This window comes from Sturnus vulgaris, chromosome 10 (genome assembly GCF_052056855.1).
Source record: "Sturnus vulgaris isolate bStuVul1 chromosome 10, bStuVul1.hap1, whole genome shotgun sequence".
Classification (NCBI taxonomy): domain Eukaryota; kingdom Metazoa; phylum Chordata; class Aves; order Passeriformes; family Sturnidae; genus Sturnus; species Sturnus vulgaris.
In genome coordinates this window covers 9,769,287-9,785,154 of record NC_142252.1, presented here as the reverse complement: position 1 = coordinate 9,785,154, position 15,868 = coordinate 9,769,287, and the positions used below count along the sequence as shown (strand labels likewise).

Genomic DNA, 15,868 nt, shown 5'->3' with positions numbered 1-15,868 from the left:
AGTGAGGTGATGTGACAACTCCGAATTTGTGTTTCCTATATGGCAAAGGTGGAATTCAGCCCTTGTTTTTAGTACTGAGAAGTCTAAACTTAGCTAACCTAAAGCAAAATAGTTGTGACAGGACTCACAGCAAAGTACACACCACTTTTTTAAATTAAAAAAACCTCCCACAAATTAAAAAAACCCCACTCCACTTCAGAGATTGCTCATCCCAAGGAATAAACTTGAGAGGAGGATAAACAGACCACAGAAGGGAATATTCATTGATGAATAAGTAGAAGAAATGCTTCTTTTTTCATTAGAACTAACAAATCCTTTTAAACTAAATCCCAGATGGAAGCATCAATATGAATGCAACAAAATAAGAGACTATTCCAAAAGGATATTGCTCTGAAGTTGATCTTGGAGTGCTTTAATTTTACTTTTTTAAAGTGAAGCAAATCAATGGAATTTCTACCAGCACTAGAAATACAATGTAAAACCTAAAAAATGGGAAGTCCCTTCTGTTTGTCAATATAAAAAGGAAGATGAACAAAATTAAAATGCAACCACTGCAGCTTTCTCAAAGTATGCTTATTATCCAGAAAGATCTTGTTTTCATAAAAGCATACTCTGTTAATCAAATTATATATTGCAATGAAATTTTAAAAGCTCTTGAATGTGTATGCCACTTTCACAAGACCACAGAAGTCAGCTTCTCTATTTCCCTTTTACTACAATCTAAACTTTACAAGCACCAACTCTTGACATTTAATATATAGGACCAAACCATTAATCAAAAGCACAGAATTATTCTTCATTTCCTCTGACACTCTCAGTGCCATTTCAAGCACTGGAAAACAGGAAGGGACTTGATGATGGTTCTGGGATTTAAAAATTAAACTGTTGTTTTTTGAAAAGACAACTCACCTCTACGTCCAGGAATACCTGGAACACCAGGGATCCCTCTCCCTGGGGGTCCTGTAAAATATTAGGTAACATTACACTCACAGTCCAAAATAATTTTTAGAAAACATCACAGTCTCCTAATATTTCACAATTTTTTTTTCAGAAATCACTGAATCGAAAGGTAGAGTTTAGTTGTATGCAAAATGAAATGTATTATTTCCATTTCTTCTATACAAAAACACAAATTAAAATGTTAACTTTTATTTATATTTATATTTATATTTATATTTATATTTATATTTATATTTATATTTATATTTATATTTATATTTATATTTATATTTATATATGTTTATATTGACTCTTATTGGTCAATCTTATTTGAGATACACTCTACGAAAAGAAGCTTTTTCTTCCTTTTCAGAGAAAAAAACATGCATTTAGTTTAGTTATTAAGACAAATAGAAAAATAAATATAAATACCTACAAAAGAAAATACGTTTACAGTGATTACTTCAAAGTTAACACGAAAAGCTTTCTAAATACTAAGAATGTCCTCTCAGTATCTTCTTGATACTAACATGCAAAGAAATACTTTCAGTGTAAAATTCTGCCAGAATTCAGTGTAGGACTAAATCTATCTGAACATTGATAACATCAGGAGTGACTTTTAAATAAAAAGTTTCACAAACCAAGGCTTAGGTCATGGCAGCTTTCTCTATTCATGCAGGAAAACACTGTAATTCCTTTTATTTTATATTCATGTAAGACAGAAGATGCCTTTGAAAGGACTTTGGTTCTTTTACTCTCTTTGAGGTTAAACCCATAAGAACAGTTAACAACAGTACTTTGACTCTTGCAGACATGAACATTTTTAGGCAACATTACAACACATGTAGAATAGAGCATTTATAAAGCACTTGGGTTGTTGACAGCATGTACAAAAATTTTACAGAAAAACACGTATAACCTTCTACTTATAAACTTAGCTTTGACTCCACAGAAGCTCCTTAGTAATCCTTCCCAAATAATCCTTGTCACTATAATTACAGAAAAAAAAAACAATTGTAAAGTAGAAGGAAAATATTTCCCGGGTGTTACCTGGTTCTCCCTTTACTCCTGGGGGACCAGGCATACCATCCCGACCCTGAGTACCCCTTTCACCAACAAGTCCATGTTTTCCAGGGACTCCAACAGCACCTGTGAATTACAATGGACCACAATATAATTTTCACTTCTGTAATTTTGCAGTGAGAAGATTTGACTCCCCTATATTAAAATTTAATTAGCTCAGCTATTTCAAAGATAGAGGTAGCTGTGTTGGTATAGAACAGCATATAGCTTGTATTGAGCTCACTGAACTTCAGTGGATTTAACACCCCCACTATTTTCACAGACATAATATAACCTTCAATGCATGCCTCTCTGCTGCTACATATACACGCTGCCCCTGAGGTATGTTTTTAATTCTGTTTTAGTTCTGTTGCTTTAGCAGAAAACTGCAACTCTGTCTCTTTCTACTCCAGTTAATTTTCTTCTTTTCAATTACTTATATCTTAATTTATTATTGTCTTGTAATGTGTGGGCATCGCATCTTGAGATCCTTGGATATGTACTTATAAATAAAAAGGGGCAAAAAGCTTTCCAGTAATGAAACAAAATCAAAACTTTTTGCCTCAGCTGAACTGATAACATTGAAAAGGGGCTGTTTAAAGGTAAAGAAAGCCTCAAACTGAAATGAAATCCCAAATCCAGGGCAGTGATTTAGGAGAGATGCTATATACCATACCAGGAGGGCCTGGGACTCCCTGCTGTCCTGGGCGGCCCTGGGATGCTTTATCACCAATATCTCCAGGGGGTCCACACTTCCCTGTAAGAAGAAGGAGTTTGCCAGAGGGGAATCACCCCTAGATCCAGACTCAGTTTAAGAGCTTTGCTGTTGTTTCTGCTTTGGCCAGCTGCAAAAGTTCTCCAAGTGACACAAGCTGGCCTGGCTCTCCTGACCACAAAGCAGCTGTTGAGGTTTAGAGCAGTCAGAATAAATCAGTGTGCCACCCCCAGGCTCCCTGTGCAGTTGGAGGAATTATCTTCTTCTACAAGCATGTCACCAGCTTATCATCCCTCCAAAAGTACCCCATACCTGGGATTCCTGCACCCCCAGTTTCCCCTCTGGCCCCACGTGGTCCTGGTACTCCTTTAAGTCCTGGATGACCCTCGGAGCCCTTCTCTCCTTTGCTGCCAAAAACTCCTGGGGGACCTGGATCTCCCTGGGAAACAGTTGCATGCACACAGGTAAAGAATCACAGTGAGGAACAGAAAAATCACATGCAATTTTAAAGATCAAGTACATGTAATCATGTTTCATTAAGATTTTCAGACAAAAACCAAAGCAGACTAAATACGAGCTCTTCTCATAACACTACTGATCTTTTAGACATAGCTAAGATCTATTTTTAACCTTTACAAACCAAGTTGTTTTTAGATATTTTCCCTGGCACAAATTTCCCTTCAATTTTATTCTACCAGCTCTTCTTTTGATCCAAACATCCATTCCTTAGGTAAGATGCAGCTATACAAAATACTGAAATGCATTTTTTTTTCTTGGAATTCCTAATAACGTTTTTGACAGCAATCTCATTGGGGCTACCCAGCTCATACTGAGAATAAACAAATAATTTAGACAGATTACAGGATTTATAGTGGAATTTACAACCTCAGCCACACATTTCAGATGATCTCATAGGTAAAAAGATTTCCAGTTATTCAACAACCAGAACATGTGGAGTTAAACTATCCAACTGATCTTACTTAAAAATACTGCTTTTTTTCTTAGCATTATATATATATGACCAAACATGACATATACTGAGTGTAATACATATTACTAAGAAAAAAAAACTTGTGCAAGGATATTACCAGACTATCAAAATCAAACAGTACAAGTTTAGAGTACAAAGCTTTTGCATTTGCTAAAATGAGGTTTTGATGTACTTTTTAATATCCTTGTCCTTAATGAATTAGGAACTTTTACAGAAAGTTACTTCAAGATATTTCATCTTTATTAAATAAGAAATTCTTGCACAAAAAAGTGAAATATAATGAAATAAATTTCTCCTGAGTAATGACACAATAGAATTTTCGAATTTCTTACCACTAACAAATCATCTATTTCTGCAAATTCTGCAGCTCTTGCTTACATGTTGTTGCTCTGTTTCTATAATCAAAGGCTCTGCCTAACAGGAAAATTTTTCTATTGCCTTTATACCTTTGGACCAGGTTCTCCTGGAGGCCCAGCAGATGGGTACCCAGGATCTCCTTTGTCACCTGGAAAGCCACCATAGCCTGGTGGACCAGGGTCCCCTGATGGTCCTGGAAAGCCTGGAGATCCTTTCTGGCCTTTTGGACCTGGAAAAATACCAATACCAATACCATTCTTAAAAGGATCATAATTGCATTTCACACCTCGTGTTTTGTGAGCTATTGCTCATATACAGAGATATTAATTCTTCATTAAAGTAATTTAAACTGTGATTTTATTTCTAAAAAGAGGTTCTTACATGTAACAATAGATAAATTAAAGAATTTAGATAGAGAGAGAGAACTGCATTCGGCAAGTCAAGCGAATGCTGGGGTGAAGATAAGTCTATGGATACTAAAGAATAAATCCCAGACTAAGTATTGTGTGGTGTGCTGACAGTAACAGCTCAGACCTGTGCAAGTGCTTCTATAAAGCTCTATGAATTTGTAATATGTCTTGAGAGAAAATGACCTGGAATTCCCATGTTCCCTTGGTCTCCGAGTGCACCTGGGAATCCTTGTCCTCCAGGAATCCCTGGAAGACCCATAAATCCTTTGGCTCCTGCAAGATGAAGAAATAAATGTCATCTTCATACATTTGCTTTAGACACTGGCTGGATGTTAGAGCTGCCATGGATACAAAATCCTCTACCACACACCTTCTCTTGGTGTTTTACTATTTTATAGATAATCAACATGGAGCCTATTGCCCCAGATAAAGATAAAATTATCATTATTGCTTTCAGAAAGTCAAGCAAATAACAAATACCTTATATATCAACATTAAGGTTGTGACCACAGCACTTGGGGCAGCCACTGCAATATATTTTAGCTGAATTTGATCAAGATCATGAATTTGTATTTATGCACTGGACTCTCTTTCATTGCTTGAACTGCAGTTCAGTTTAGTTTCTGTGCATGGAACAATCACATTATCACTTACTCATTATAGATTTCTCATGACTAGTACATAATAAAAAGCTCCTGAGTGTGATCTAAGCAATTTCCCCCCCACTCACTACTTATCTGGAGATTAATTTAGCTTAATTAGCACTCAGTTTAATGACTAAAAGATCCAGATGCATCTAGAATGTTCTCTGAACAGTCCTCCTAAATTCCAGCGTGCCAGTGCCTGACATTTTTAAACCTGCTTTTCATTGGCAATCTGCTAACTTTTGAAATATAAGTCAAGTATGTAGGTTTTGAAAAGGGAAATACAATTAATCTGAAATTAAAAAAAAATCCTAAAATATTTTTTGTTCAAAATTGTAATATTTTAGAATTAATTTTTAAATTATATTGCAAATGAAACTTATTTTTACTTTTTAGAAATATTAATTTTCTTATTCATTGGTTTCATCAGCTTTTAAACCTTATTGTTATTTAGGATTTAACATTATTTTCTATTTGTCATAAACAATGTTTATACTTGAAAGAAAACAAAGAATCATTTGGTGTCAGCTGCTGTGACTTTCAAACAGCAGCTTTCGAAATTGCTCAGTTTCAGAATTCTCAGGAAAGCTGAGAGTTAATAGAGAGAATGTAGTGCTGCTTCTGGAGTGGTGTGCATTGGAGCAGCAGTACCTCCCTGTCCACATGGCACAGTAATTTTCAATATTCATATTCCATACCTGGTAGACCAGGCATTCCTTCAGACCCATCAACACCTGGGGGACCTTGCACACCAACATCTCCTTTGTCTCCCCTTACACCCATTTGGCCTTGAACTCCTAAAATGAAGTTTCATTTAAAAAATATTACGAAACAACATCTTAGTATATAAATTTTACACAAAGGTTAAAATTTGATAACTCTTTGAGCTAATGAAACAGAAGTAGAGCATAGGATTTTCATTCTGAACACACATAAGCAAAACACAAGCTCAGCTCTAACACCTTCTGTACTTTTCATGTGCAGACAACAGGAAGCTCCTGAAAGGTTTCATAGGAAAACATGGATACAAAAAGCCAGATAGTATTAGTTAAGCATGTACAGCTCATACAGAGAGTCCATATTAATATTGCAAAGTTCTTCTAGAACAAAGTATTCTTCAGGAATACTTTCTTCAGAAAGTATTTCTGAGCAGATTTAATGTCTTTGCAATGCAGCATGTAAGTGTAGCCATTTCTGTGCTCATAGGATACTAAGTGTGTAAAAATATGAATTAATAGCATACATGTACAGAAGCTTCCTGATATATTCTACTGATATATTATTTAGCATTAAAATAAAAGTTTTTTAAAGGAATTAGGACTGTTGAAATTGAACTGAATATTCAACTCAATGTAATATCCAACTATCCCATAAATAAGAAGGCAGTTCTAATGTTGAGCAATAATTATTTCAAAACCATGCAAGTACTCTCAGCAATAGAGTCAGTTTATTCCTATTTTAGAGTTCACTGGAACTGCAAAACAGATGACAACCCTGACTAGTTTTAATGACAGAACAATGAATGTGTACCTTTTAAACCTCGTTCTCCTTTGTCCCCAATACCAACCAAGGTCTCAGATGGTCCAGGAAAACCTTTATCACCTGGTTCACCTTTTTCTCCAAGAAACCCTTTTCTTCCCTTTATTCCTGGGAAGCCAGGAGAACCTGCAAGAAAACAGAGTGAAATTTTCTGAAGAGACTTGACAGATGATATAATAAAGGAAACCAGATAATGCCAATCTTCAAGAGCAATTGTAATTTACATATGTAAATATACATTCCACACTAACAACTTAAACTAGCTTCTTAACTGCTCCACTCATCAATAAAACACATACAAGTACTGATTATGGCAAGAGATGGAAATTATTTCTAATAGTGAATAAACATATAATTTTGTGTCTGTTAAATAAATACAATAATGGTATCCACACAGCATGGAAAAAAACACCCAGCAAAAAGGCTCTCTGCTCTTTATTCAGTAAATCACCAGCCACTTAAAAAAAAAACCAAGAAAAATAAATGGTGGCAAGTCAAAACGGCTGAAAAATCTGATGATGTTATTCAGTCTGCAGACTGCACATATACAGAAGAGAGATTTACCAAGACTCATAGAAATTCCAGTAAAACATCTGTATTCAGGAGGGATAATACACACAAGAGTGGCTCACAAGACTAACTTGAGCATTAAAATTCCTGTATTCTAAGTAATAATGAAGGCAGATACAGTGGTCACTTGCCTCTGATTCCTGGGCTGCCTGGTATTCCAGCCATGCCAGGGGGTCCAGGAATTCCTAACAGTCCCATTACACCTGGATCTCCCCTTGCACCTGTGGAATTGAAGCAAAAGGAACATATTAGTATTTGATCAGTTAAACAGAACATTACTTCAGAAAACTACACTTACGCCTGTCATTTCACTGTTTAATTGCTTATTTTATTTTTTCTCCATTTCTGTAACTGTCCAGGCCAGTTTTCCCATCTTTAATCACAAGATCATGACTTATAACCCCCAAATTACCAAAATTAGCAGCTGCAACAACTCCTACCAATGAATGAAAAAGCTTCATTCATAAGGATGAGGGATAATGTATCTGAGATACCCACATGGGGATGAGAGATTGGTCATGAGATGTATGGGAATGACATTCATTTCTGGTTCAGGAGTAAAGACCAGCTGGGAATAACAACTCCCTCAAATGCCATCTGAAGTCTATGTTTGCATAACTGAGTCAAGTGCTACATGTTTCTCCAAAGCTTTACAGATTCTCAATATAAAGAGGTATGCTCTATCTCCTTCCCACAGTGTAATGACTTGATATTAAGGAAAAAATCTTTGTTAGAAATAAGCATTGCATGACTGATTTTTCTTTTTTTCAAAACAAATTTGAACATATTTCTGAAAGACAAATCTCAAACAAATCAACCCTATAGGGACCACTTAGCTTAATTAAAGGTAGCTCTGGTTAGTGCCAGAGCTTGATCTGACTCATCTCTGTCAGATTCTAGATCTGGAATTTTAAGAAAAAGAAGATGGTATTACAAACTATTTGTTTGAAAAGGGATGCTGAGTAAGAACTAAACACTTTGCACTTCCATTGTGCTGGGAGAGGTGCTTTGAATATTAACTATTTCACGTCCTACTGCAAGGACATTACTGTATAAAAATCTACGTAAAACACTGCTCTCAGAAGACTATTACAGAAAATTCCACACTGTATCAAGAGAGCTTCAAGATATGCTCATCATTTAAGGAAGAACGATTTATTAGTTTTCCATAAAATCTCAAAGATAAATGAATACTGTGAAGGGTAAAATATTTCAGCATCTTCAGTCTGGAAAAACATGACCTTTTTGCACACCCTTTTGCTAAACACTTTTCTGCAAAGACTCACCTAATTGCTACATCAAAACAAATTCTTGGGTAATCCTTACCTGGCAAACCAGAGATTCCTGGTCTTCCAGACTGTCCCTTGGGTCCAGGTAATCCCATACTTCCCTGAAGACCTATTAATCCAGGTTCCCCAGGCTTTCCATAGATTCCCGGGACACTCAAACCAGGAGGACCTAGGTTTCCTTTTGAACCCTGTAAACCTCTTCCTCCTAAGAAAAGTGCAGGACAGTGTAGTATGATAGATCTGTCTGAAAAACAAACTTTCATCTCTATCTTTACATCATAGGCATGAAACTCTTCTTGAACTCTGCCTGTTTGAGGCTAAACATGAGATCTGTAAGGCAACAGATACATCCAGAAATCTTACAAGGGCTGTGGGTTGGGTTTTTTGAAAAGAGGAATAAAAACCAGTGAGAGTTGACAAATCTGTTCTTTTTGAAAAAAAGAAGAAAAATCCAAACCTGAAAATTCCACAGATTTTGCATTCATTCTTTAAATTTTTCCTTTTAAAAATCCTTCTGAGACCATATGCAGAAAAATGCATATGTATGAAAGTATATGAAGTATATGAAGTATGAAAGTATATGAAAGTATGCCTGACTGTTTTTTTAAAAAAGAAAATCATATACAGTACAGACAGGTACTTTTGGGACCCTAAATTGTTTTCCTACCTAGCTGAGCTCTTCCTCTCTTTTATTTCTTTATCAGTCCCATTGCACCACAGAATCTAAGTTCAGTCCCACAGGGGAGATATGACTGAAACATCCTTTTTCCTGTGGTATTTGGGTCAGTTTGTGATTACTCTTTATATTGTCTGGTGGAATCTGAATCTTCATCCATCTTGATCAGTGTCTGTGCTTCCTCCCATCTACAGAAAGAGCATCTTTTAAATGGACTCATGTTTCCTTGCATACTGTTCTATAAACAACATCCAGAAACAATTTCAGCTCCCTCAGTCCATTGGAAGGCAGCAACAAAATCCCCACTCACCCAGCCAAATGGCATTTTTGGGTCAGAAAATCCTACCTGGTGGGCCTGTAGCTCCCTGGCCACCTGGCAAACCTGGCAGGCCAATAAGACATTCAGCAGGTCTCCCTGGAAATCCCGGGTCTCCAGGAACTCCAGGTGAGCCACGATCTCCTAGAAGACATGAGAGTGGATTCACAGCCAAATTAAGTTTTAGGCTTTGAGTGAACATTGTTTGATTTGGTTTTCCTTAAAATAACTTGCTGTGCTCCCTGAGCTTCTCTGGCAACATTACCTCTTAGGCCATCATCACCATCATGCCCAGGATGCCCTGGTAGACCTGGGAGTCCTGGAAGCCCATCTTCACCTTTTGAGCCAGGACTGCCATGACTTCCTGGTGAACCCATTCTTCCTGGCTCTCCAGGAATAACCATGCCTGGCTCACCCTGCAACACACAGAGAAATGTAAACAATCCTTTCTGTTTTGCAAATCTGCCAAAATATTTTCTCCACTGTGGGAATAATGACCTCATTTTATTAGGATAATTCTCCTTATCCTCTTTGGGTCTTTCACACTAATTTCTAACGGCTTCAGTTCAGCAGACCACTGGATGCTCCTTATTGGCCAGCTGAGGAATTCATCTAGACAGCTTTTAAACTTTGTCTCCTAATCCGAAGAAGTTGCTTCTGAGCAATGCAAGACACTTCCCTCCATTTGGTCTTTAATGCATTGACATGCCTTCTGTAGCTGTGAAAAGCTTTGGATATCTATCTGAAGTGGAGGTGAAGTTTGTGCAAATATAACTTTTCCTTTGTTTTTATATCATAGTTATATTTTCAAATCAAATTATTTATTTAAATAATGAAGGTCATTTAAATGACCTCAGATATGTCTCAGAATACTCAGTCAGGTGTTGGGGTTTTGAAAAATCATTCTTTTGAACATTGTTTTCCATGAAGACTGGTTTTATCACAAGTGCCCCAAGTGTATTCTCTGATTGGAAAGTTTGAATTGGTAGGGTTTTTTTAGCTGATTGAACTGCTGCAAATCAATATGTTCATAAAGCAGGTCAGCAGACCTGACCTTATATCAGTCACTAATGATATACTTGGACCACAGAGGCCCCTTCACATCCAGATCTTCTGTGGCATCAAATACAGATTAAATAGTTAAAAAAACATTCACAACCTCAGTCCCCTTCTTTCATCACATCAAAAAATGCACAAAAGAATTGCATACAGGCACACACAGAAAAAAAGAAATGCCATGTTTTCAAATCATTTAGGTGTTAATATTTTGTTCCAAATGGAATCCTAATTACAGAGTAGTCAAGAATCAGTAATTAGCTTCTGTTAATCAGCAGGAGTGACTGCAGTATTACCTTCAGTCTGCTTTCTCCATGCTTCAATTCAACAGGGCATTTGCTTAAATGAAATACATACTTACTTGTCAATGATCTCCATCAAATATATGCTTAATTGGATTTCTGAACAGGCATCTTTTCAGCAGCTGTGGCCGTAATTTTTTTGCTGTAAGCAATACAATATCCTTCTTGTGGTCTGAAAGCTGAAGTAGGAAAACATCCCAAACACTTGGAATTCTGAAATCTTGTATTTGGATCTAAAATTTTGGCTTGAGCCCCTTTTCATAGAAAGAATTTAATTTCATAGTTTGTGCATAACTAGTCCAGAAATAAAGGAATTCCTATACTCCTTACAATTCTTTATTTATTTCCTCAGTATAAAATTTAATGAATAGGACCTTATGGAAAAGTCTGTGCTGTATTTCTAACCAAACCTTTTGTCCTGGCTGTCCTAGGTTTCCAGCTCGGCCTGGATCTCCAGTCTTTCCTTCACAACCTGGTGGCCCTCTGCCTCCTGCAAGTCCTTTATCTCCTGCAAAAGGAATTAAATGGCAGTGCAGATGGTTTATTTTACATGTGTGTGGTCATGAGCCTCTGACACTAATGGAGTTTACATGAGCTGAAGGGAGCATTGGTGAGGCCACACCTTGAGTGTCCAGTTCTGGGCCCCTCAGTTTAGGAAGGATGCTGAGGGCAACAAGGCTGGTGAGGGGCTTGAAGCACAAGCTCTGTGAGGAACGACTGAGGGAGCTGGGGGTGTTCAGCCTGGAGAAAAGGAGACTCAGGGGTGACCTTATCACTCCTACAGCTCTCTGAAAGGTGGTTGTAATCTGGTAAGGGTTGGTCTCTTTCTCCAGGCACTGACAGAATGAGAGGACACAGTCTTAAGCTGTGCCATGGGAAATATAGGAAATATAGGTCGGATATCAGGAAAAAGTTTTTTACAGAAAGAATAACGAAGTACTGGAATGGTCTGCCCAGGGAGGTGGTGGAGTCACCATCCCTGGATGGTTTTAAAAAAGATTGGATGTGGCACTCAGTGGTGCCATATGGTTTAGTTGAGGTGATAGGGCATGGGTTGGACTCGATGATGTTAAAGGTCTCTTCCAACCTAGTGATTCTGATTTTAATTCCAGAGTAGATGTGACACACAGCATCTTGTTCCTTACGTATTCACTCAAAATTGACTGTAACACTATTTGTTATGAACTAATTTGAAGCAGGTATTCTTTTTTTTAAGTGAGCCCATTCTGATGTCATTTCCTGCTGTTCTCTTTAACAAGCAGCTTGGTACAAATTTTAGTATCTGAGCTTTTTCTGTTAACTCCTGTCCTTACAAGATTTTGAGAATTTCCTAGTATTTCTAGTGCTCAAAGGGAGTTATAACTTTGCATGAGGAATGGCCAAATTTACAGTATTTAAAATGCTTTCTATTACCTGCACAATAGAGCAGGTATTACACTGAACATAACCAAAATTGATTGAAAAGAAAGAAGACACTCATACAGCTCTGTCTCTGTAACACATATCCAGGTAAAGAGAATCCATCTGAATTAAGTGCAGCAGTCAAATGAGATAGCTTCACCTGTTTGGGCAATATTCCAGAAAGCATCAATGTCTTTTAAAGTATTTTCCTACTGTCAGCTTTGATACTTGATACTCTGAAATACCTCAGAATATTTCCAACTTGCAATTTCTAAAACGAAGGCAGTAAATTACAAGACTGATAGAAACATTTATGTGTCTGTTTACTGATTTATATTTTTAACTACATAATTATTTTAAGGCGTAGTTAAAAAAATATTTTTTGTTTTGCTTTTTTTTTTTTTAAAGTAGATCAAAAAGGGTCTTTTACCTTTGGGACCTGGGTTTCCAGGAAACCCAAGCCCTGGAAAGCCTGTGTCACCTGTTGGTCCTGGATGTCCTGGATCACCCGGCTGACCTCTTGTTCCAACCCTGCCTGTACAAAGAAAATAAGTAAACTGTGAATGTCTTACCACAGAACATCAACTTGTAAGATTATGTGTGTTATAGTTTATCATTATTAATAAGGACACCACTGTAGATTGTATTAGAATTTAGACACTATTTCTCCAATGCAGGTTTTCACAGTTAAAATGCTAATTGCATTCACAGTACCAAAGCATGTATGAGCCTGTGAGTTAAGTTTTTATGCAATCTGGCCAAATTCCAGACACCTAGAAACAGCTACATGCAGACACAAATCTTCCACTTCTTGAGAGGTTCCAAACATACTTTATAGGAGGCTTGAAACAGAAACTGCCCTGTGCTGTTCAGGACAGTTTTAAGGACTATTGTTCCACAAAACCCCAGCAAAGATCCTTACAGTTAACCAGTCTCTGATTTTAATTGTTTTACTGATTTAGTGATGGTACTCACCAGGCACTCCTGGGGGTCCAGGTAAACCATGTGGTCCCTGAGGTCCAGGCAATGCAGGTAATGGAGTTGCCCTACTGGTCTCTCCTTTCAGACCTTCAGCAAATACATTATAAAATATTACAAGGGTGTACAGTTTGGCAATATGTAATCTCAAGCATTTAAAAATATTAGTGATCAATCTACTTGGCTAAAAATGTAGTCTTCTACATTTTCCATATTTCTGAAACTCAAAAGGCTTTAAAAAGCCTTCTCATCCTGGCTTCATTATGCAAAATCATTTTATTAACACACAGTCTTCCTCTCAGCCCTCCTGCAGTCTAGTGGAGACCCAGAAAAGGAAGCAGAAAGTCACCAGGAAAATGATGCAACTGCAAAAATGCTTAAATCTGCAACTCTATGTCATAAAGACTCAAGGGGCATTATCTTTATGCAACCTTGCTATGCCTGCCATTCAGCTGGGTTCTTCCATACTAGGATTGCCTGTAAAACCTACACTGGTATGTTTCCAGCAGTCAAAAATTATTGTGCCCTTTACATACACCTTGCTGACTCAGTTTACACTAATGATGATGACTGGATTCATATTTGAATACTTTGTGTGTCCAGTGAGGGCAGTCAAGCACTGGAACACATTGCTCACAGATAATGTGCTGTCTTCATTCTTGGAGATTTTCAACTGGATAATGCTTTGAGTAACTTGGTCTGACATCATAGCTGTCCCTGTGCTGAGATGAAATTCAGACTGTACAGAGTCCCTTCACCCTAAGACTAAGTCCTTATCACCCTAAGACTTTTGCTACAATCTTTGGAGGGACCAAATCTGGGACAATGCTGTGGAAGTCCTATGGCAAGGAGGGATTTCCCATGTTTCATAAATTATGTCTTTGATTTCAATCTCTCTCTGCAATTTTAATCAAGTACTTCTTAACATAGGTAAAACACAGTAAAATAGGGAAGTTACAAACCAGCTTCTCCAGGTAATCCAGGTGGGCCAGGTATTCCTTTAGAGCCTTTAGAACCTCTAACTCCTTGTGGTCCATAACCTGGCAGTCCAGGAAGCCCCATTTCTCCAGGAAGCCCAAGTCTGCCAGGCAATCCAGGTACTCCTCTATCTCCTTTTGATCCAGCCAATCCCTAATAATTACACATGTATACCAAGCATTACTTGCTTTCCACACCAGCTTTCTTAACAAAATGCACATTTCCCTGACTATAATCTTGTATTATTTCAGTAACAGAGTAACTCTGATAATTTAAGAAAAAAATTTTCCTCTCATTTACTTGTGATTATATGAGTATAAATTTGAATATCAACTGTTACAATGAGAGGGCTATTAAGAGGGAAATACTACAAATAACTACAATTTCCTGATTTTTTCCAATCACTGTTGTTGTACTGTACACTTTTCTTCTATTTTAAAAAACATTTGACAAAAAAACCCAAACCCACCTCAGCTCTGACTCTCCTTGAATACTGTGAAGTCAGGTTTAGAGACAGTTATATCTGAGTCATGTTAACAGTTTCTCAGCCAACATAACACAAAAATAATTGCTAGTTTTTGTTTCTGCTGAACTCTGCCCTAACAATTCTAGTTTTATGGTCAGTTCTCACTGAAAATTAATCCATAAAGACTGAACAGGCAGTATTTGAATTATTAAGCATTATAAGTAATCAGGAAAATACTTTTGAAAAATATTTTATCCATCACAGAAATCCAACAAAATGCTCCAGTATCAATATCCAAACTAACACCTCACTAGACTGCTGAGGTTTTTCTGCAATGTGTACCTACACTGGCCTCATCTCTCTCTGGTATTATATCAGAATATTTCCTCTCCTTTCATGCATATTGGTTGTTACAGTTGAGGACGGTACCCTCAGTCAGGTAGGGGATATCAGCTGAAATATCTGCATAGATTAAACAGATTGTTGTACAAGATAAAATGCTGACTTAGGTTTCCATGACTTCCATATCAATTGCAAGAAGTGCATACCCACCTCTTCACCTTTAGAACCCTTGGATCCTTTAGAGCCAGGTCTTCCCATAAATCCACTTGAACCTCTTCTTCCTTTTTCTCCCCTGGCTCCTGGATCTCCTCGCTCACCTTTTGGCCCTTCTGGATGTACATATCCTGGCTCACCTTTTGATCCTTTACGTCCTTGTTCTCCTCTAAAACCTGGAGGTCCCTAGAATAGAGTTATCAAAAGAATTTCAGTGCTAGATGTATGCTATCTGTTTTCAAGTTTTCTTTTTTTAAATATTAAATACCTCAGAGAGGTTCTCCCTAGTCTCATTTTTATTCTCTGTAATGGCACACTTCAATGAATAGGGTTTTGGGGTTTTTTGTCTTTTCTTTTTCTCCTGTCTTTACTTCTTTTGACATGACTACCATTTCATTTATGCTACTACAAGCAGGAATAATGTAGCATAATTTAATGAGTAAGACCATGGCACAAAAAGAAGGACTTTAAGACCTAGTAAGAAATTTCTCTTCCACATGGGAATATTTCCCCAGGGCCACTCTAAGTGCCATAGCTGGCTCTGTTCATAGTTAACTTCCCTCTCCCTCCTCTCCCCAACAGGTTACAAAGCGGGTGCACTATCCCAGTAACAGCACACTGGGC

At 37.3% G+C, this 15,868-nt stretch overlaps 1 protein-coding gene across 1 annotated transcript in view; it reads right to left on the bottom strand.

Moving 5' to 3' along the window:
* Positions 1 to 15,868, bottom strand: part of COL4A3 (collagen type IV alpha 3 chain) — a 58,997-nt gene that overhangs the window by 11,131 nt on the left and 31,998 nt on the right. Inside the window, exons 26-42 of the mRNA XM_088170916.1 lie at positions 15,242 to 15,430; positions 14,208 to 14,376; positions 13,243 to 13,335; positions 12,698 to 12,802; positions 11,277 to 11,374; positions 9,774 to 9,924; positions 9,539 to 9,652; positions 8,554 to 8,721; positions 7,359 to 7,448; positions 6,649 to 6,783; positions 5,817 to 5,915; positions 4,658 to 4,747; positions 4,154 to 4,293; positions 3,029 to 3,155; positions 2,678 to 2,758; positions 1,990 to 2,088; positions 910 to 960 (exon numbers count right to left, since the gene is read on the bottom strand). Coding sequence (XP_088027042.1) covers positions 910 to 960; positions 1,990 to 2,088; positions 2,678 to 2,758; positions 3,029 to 3,155; positions 4,154 to 4,293; positions 4,658 to 4,747; positions 5,817 to 5,915; positions 6,649 to 6,783; positions 7,359 to 7,448; positions 8,554 to 8,721; positions 9,539 to 9,652; positions 9,774 to 9,924; positions 11,277 to 11,374; positions 12,698 to 12,802; positions 13,243 to 13,335; positions 14,208 to 14,376; positions 15,242 to 15,430 — 1,999 coding nt within the window. The remainder of the gene's footprint in view (positions 1 to 909; positions 961 to 1,989; positions 2,089 to 2,677; positions 2,759 to 3,028; positions 3,156 to 4,153; positions 4,294 to 4,657; positions 4,748 to 5,816; positions 5,916 to 6,648; positions 6,784 to 7,358; positions 7,449 to 8,553; positions 8,722 to 9,538; positions 9,653 to 9,773; positions 9,925 to 11,276; positions 11,375 to 12,697; positions 12,803 to 13,242; positions 13,336 to 14,207; positions 14,377 to 15,241; positions 15,431 to 15,868) is intronic.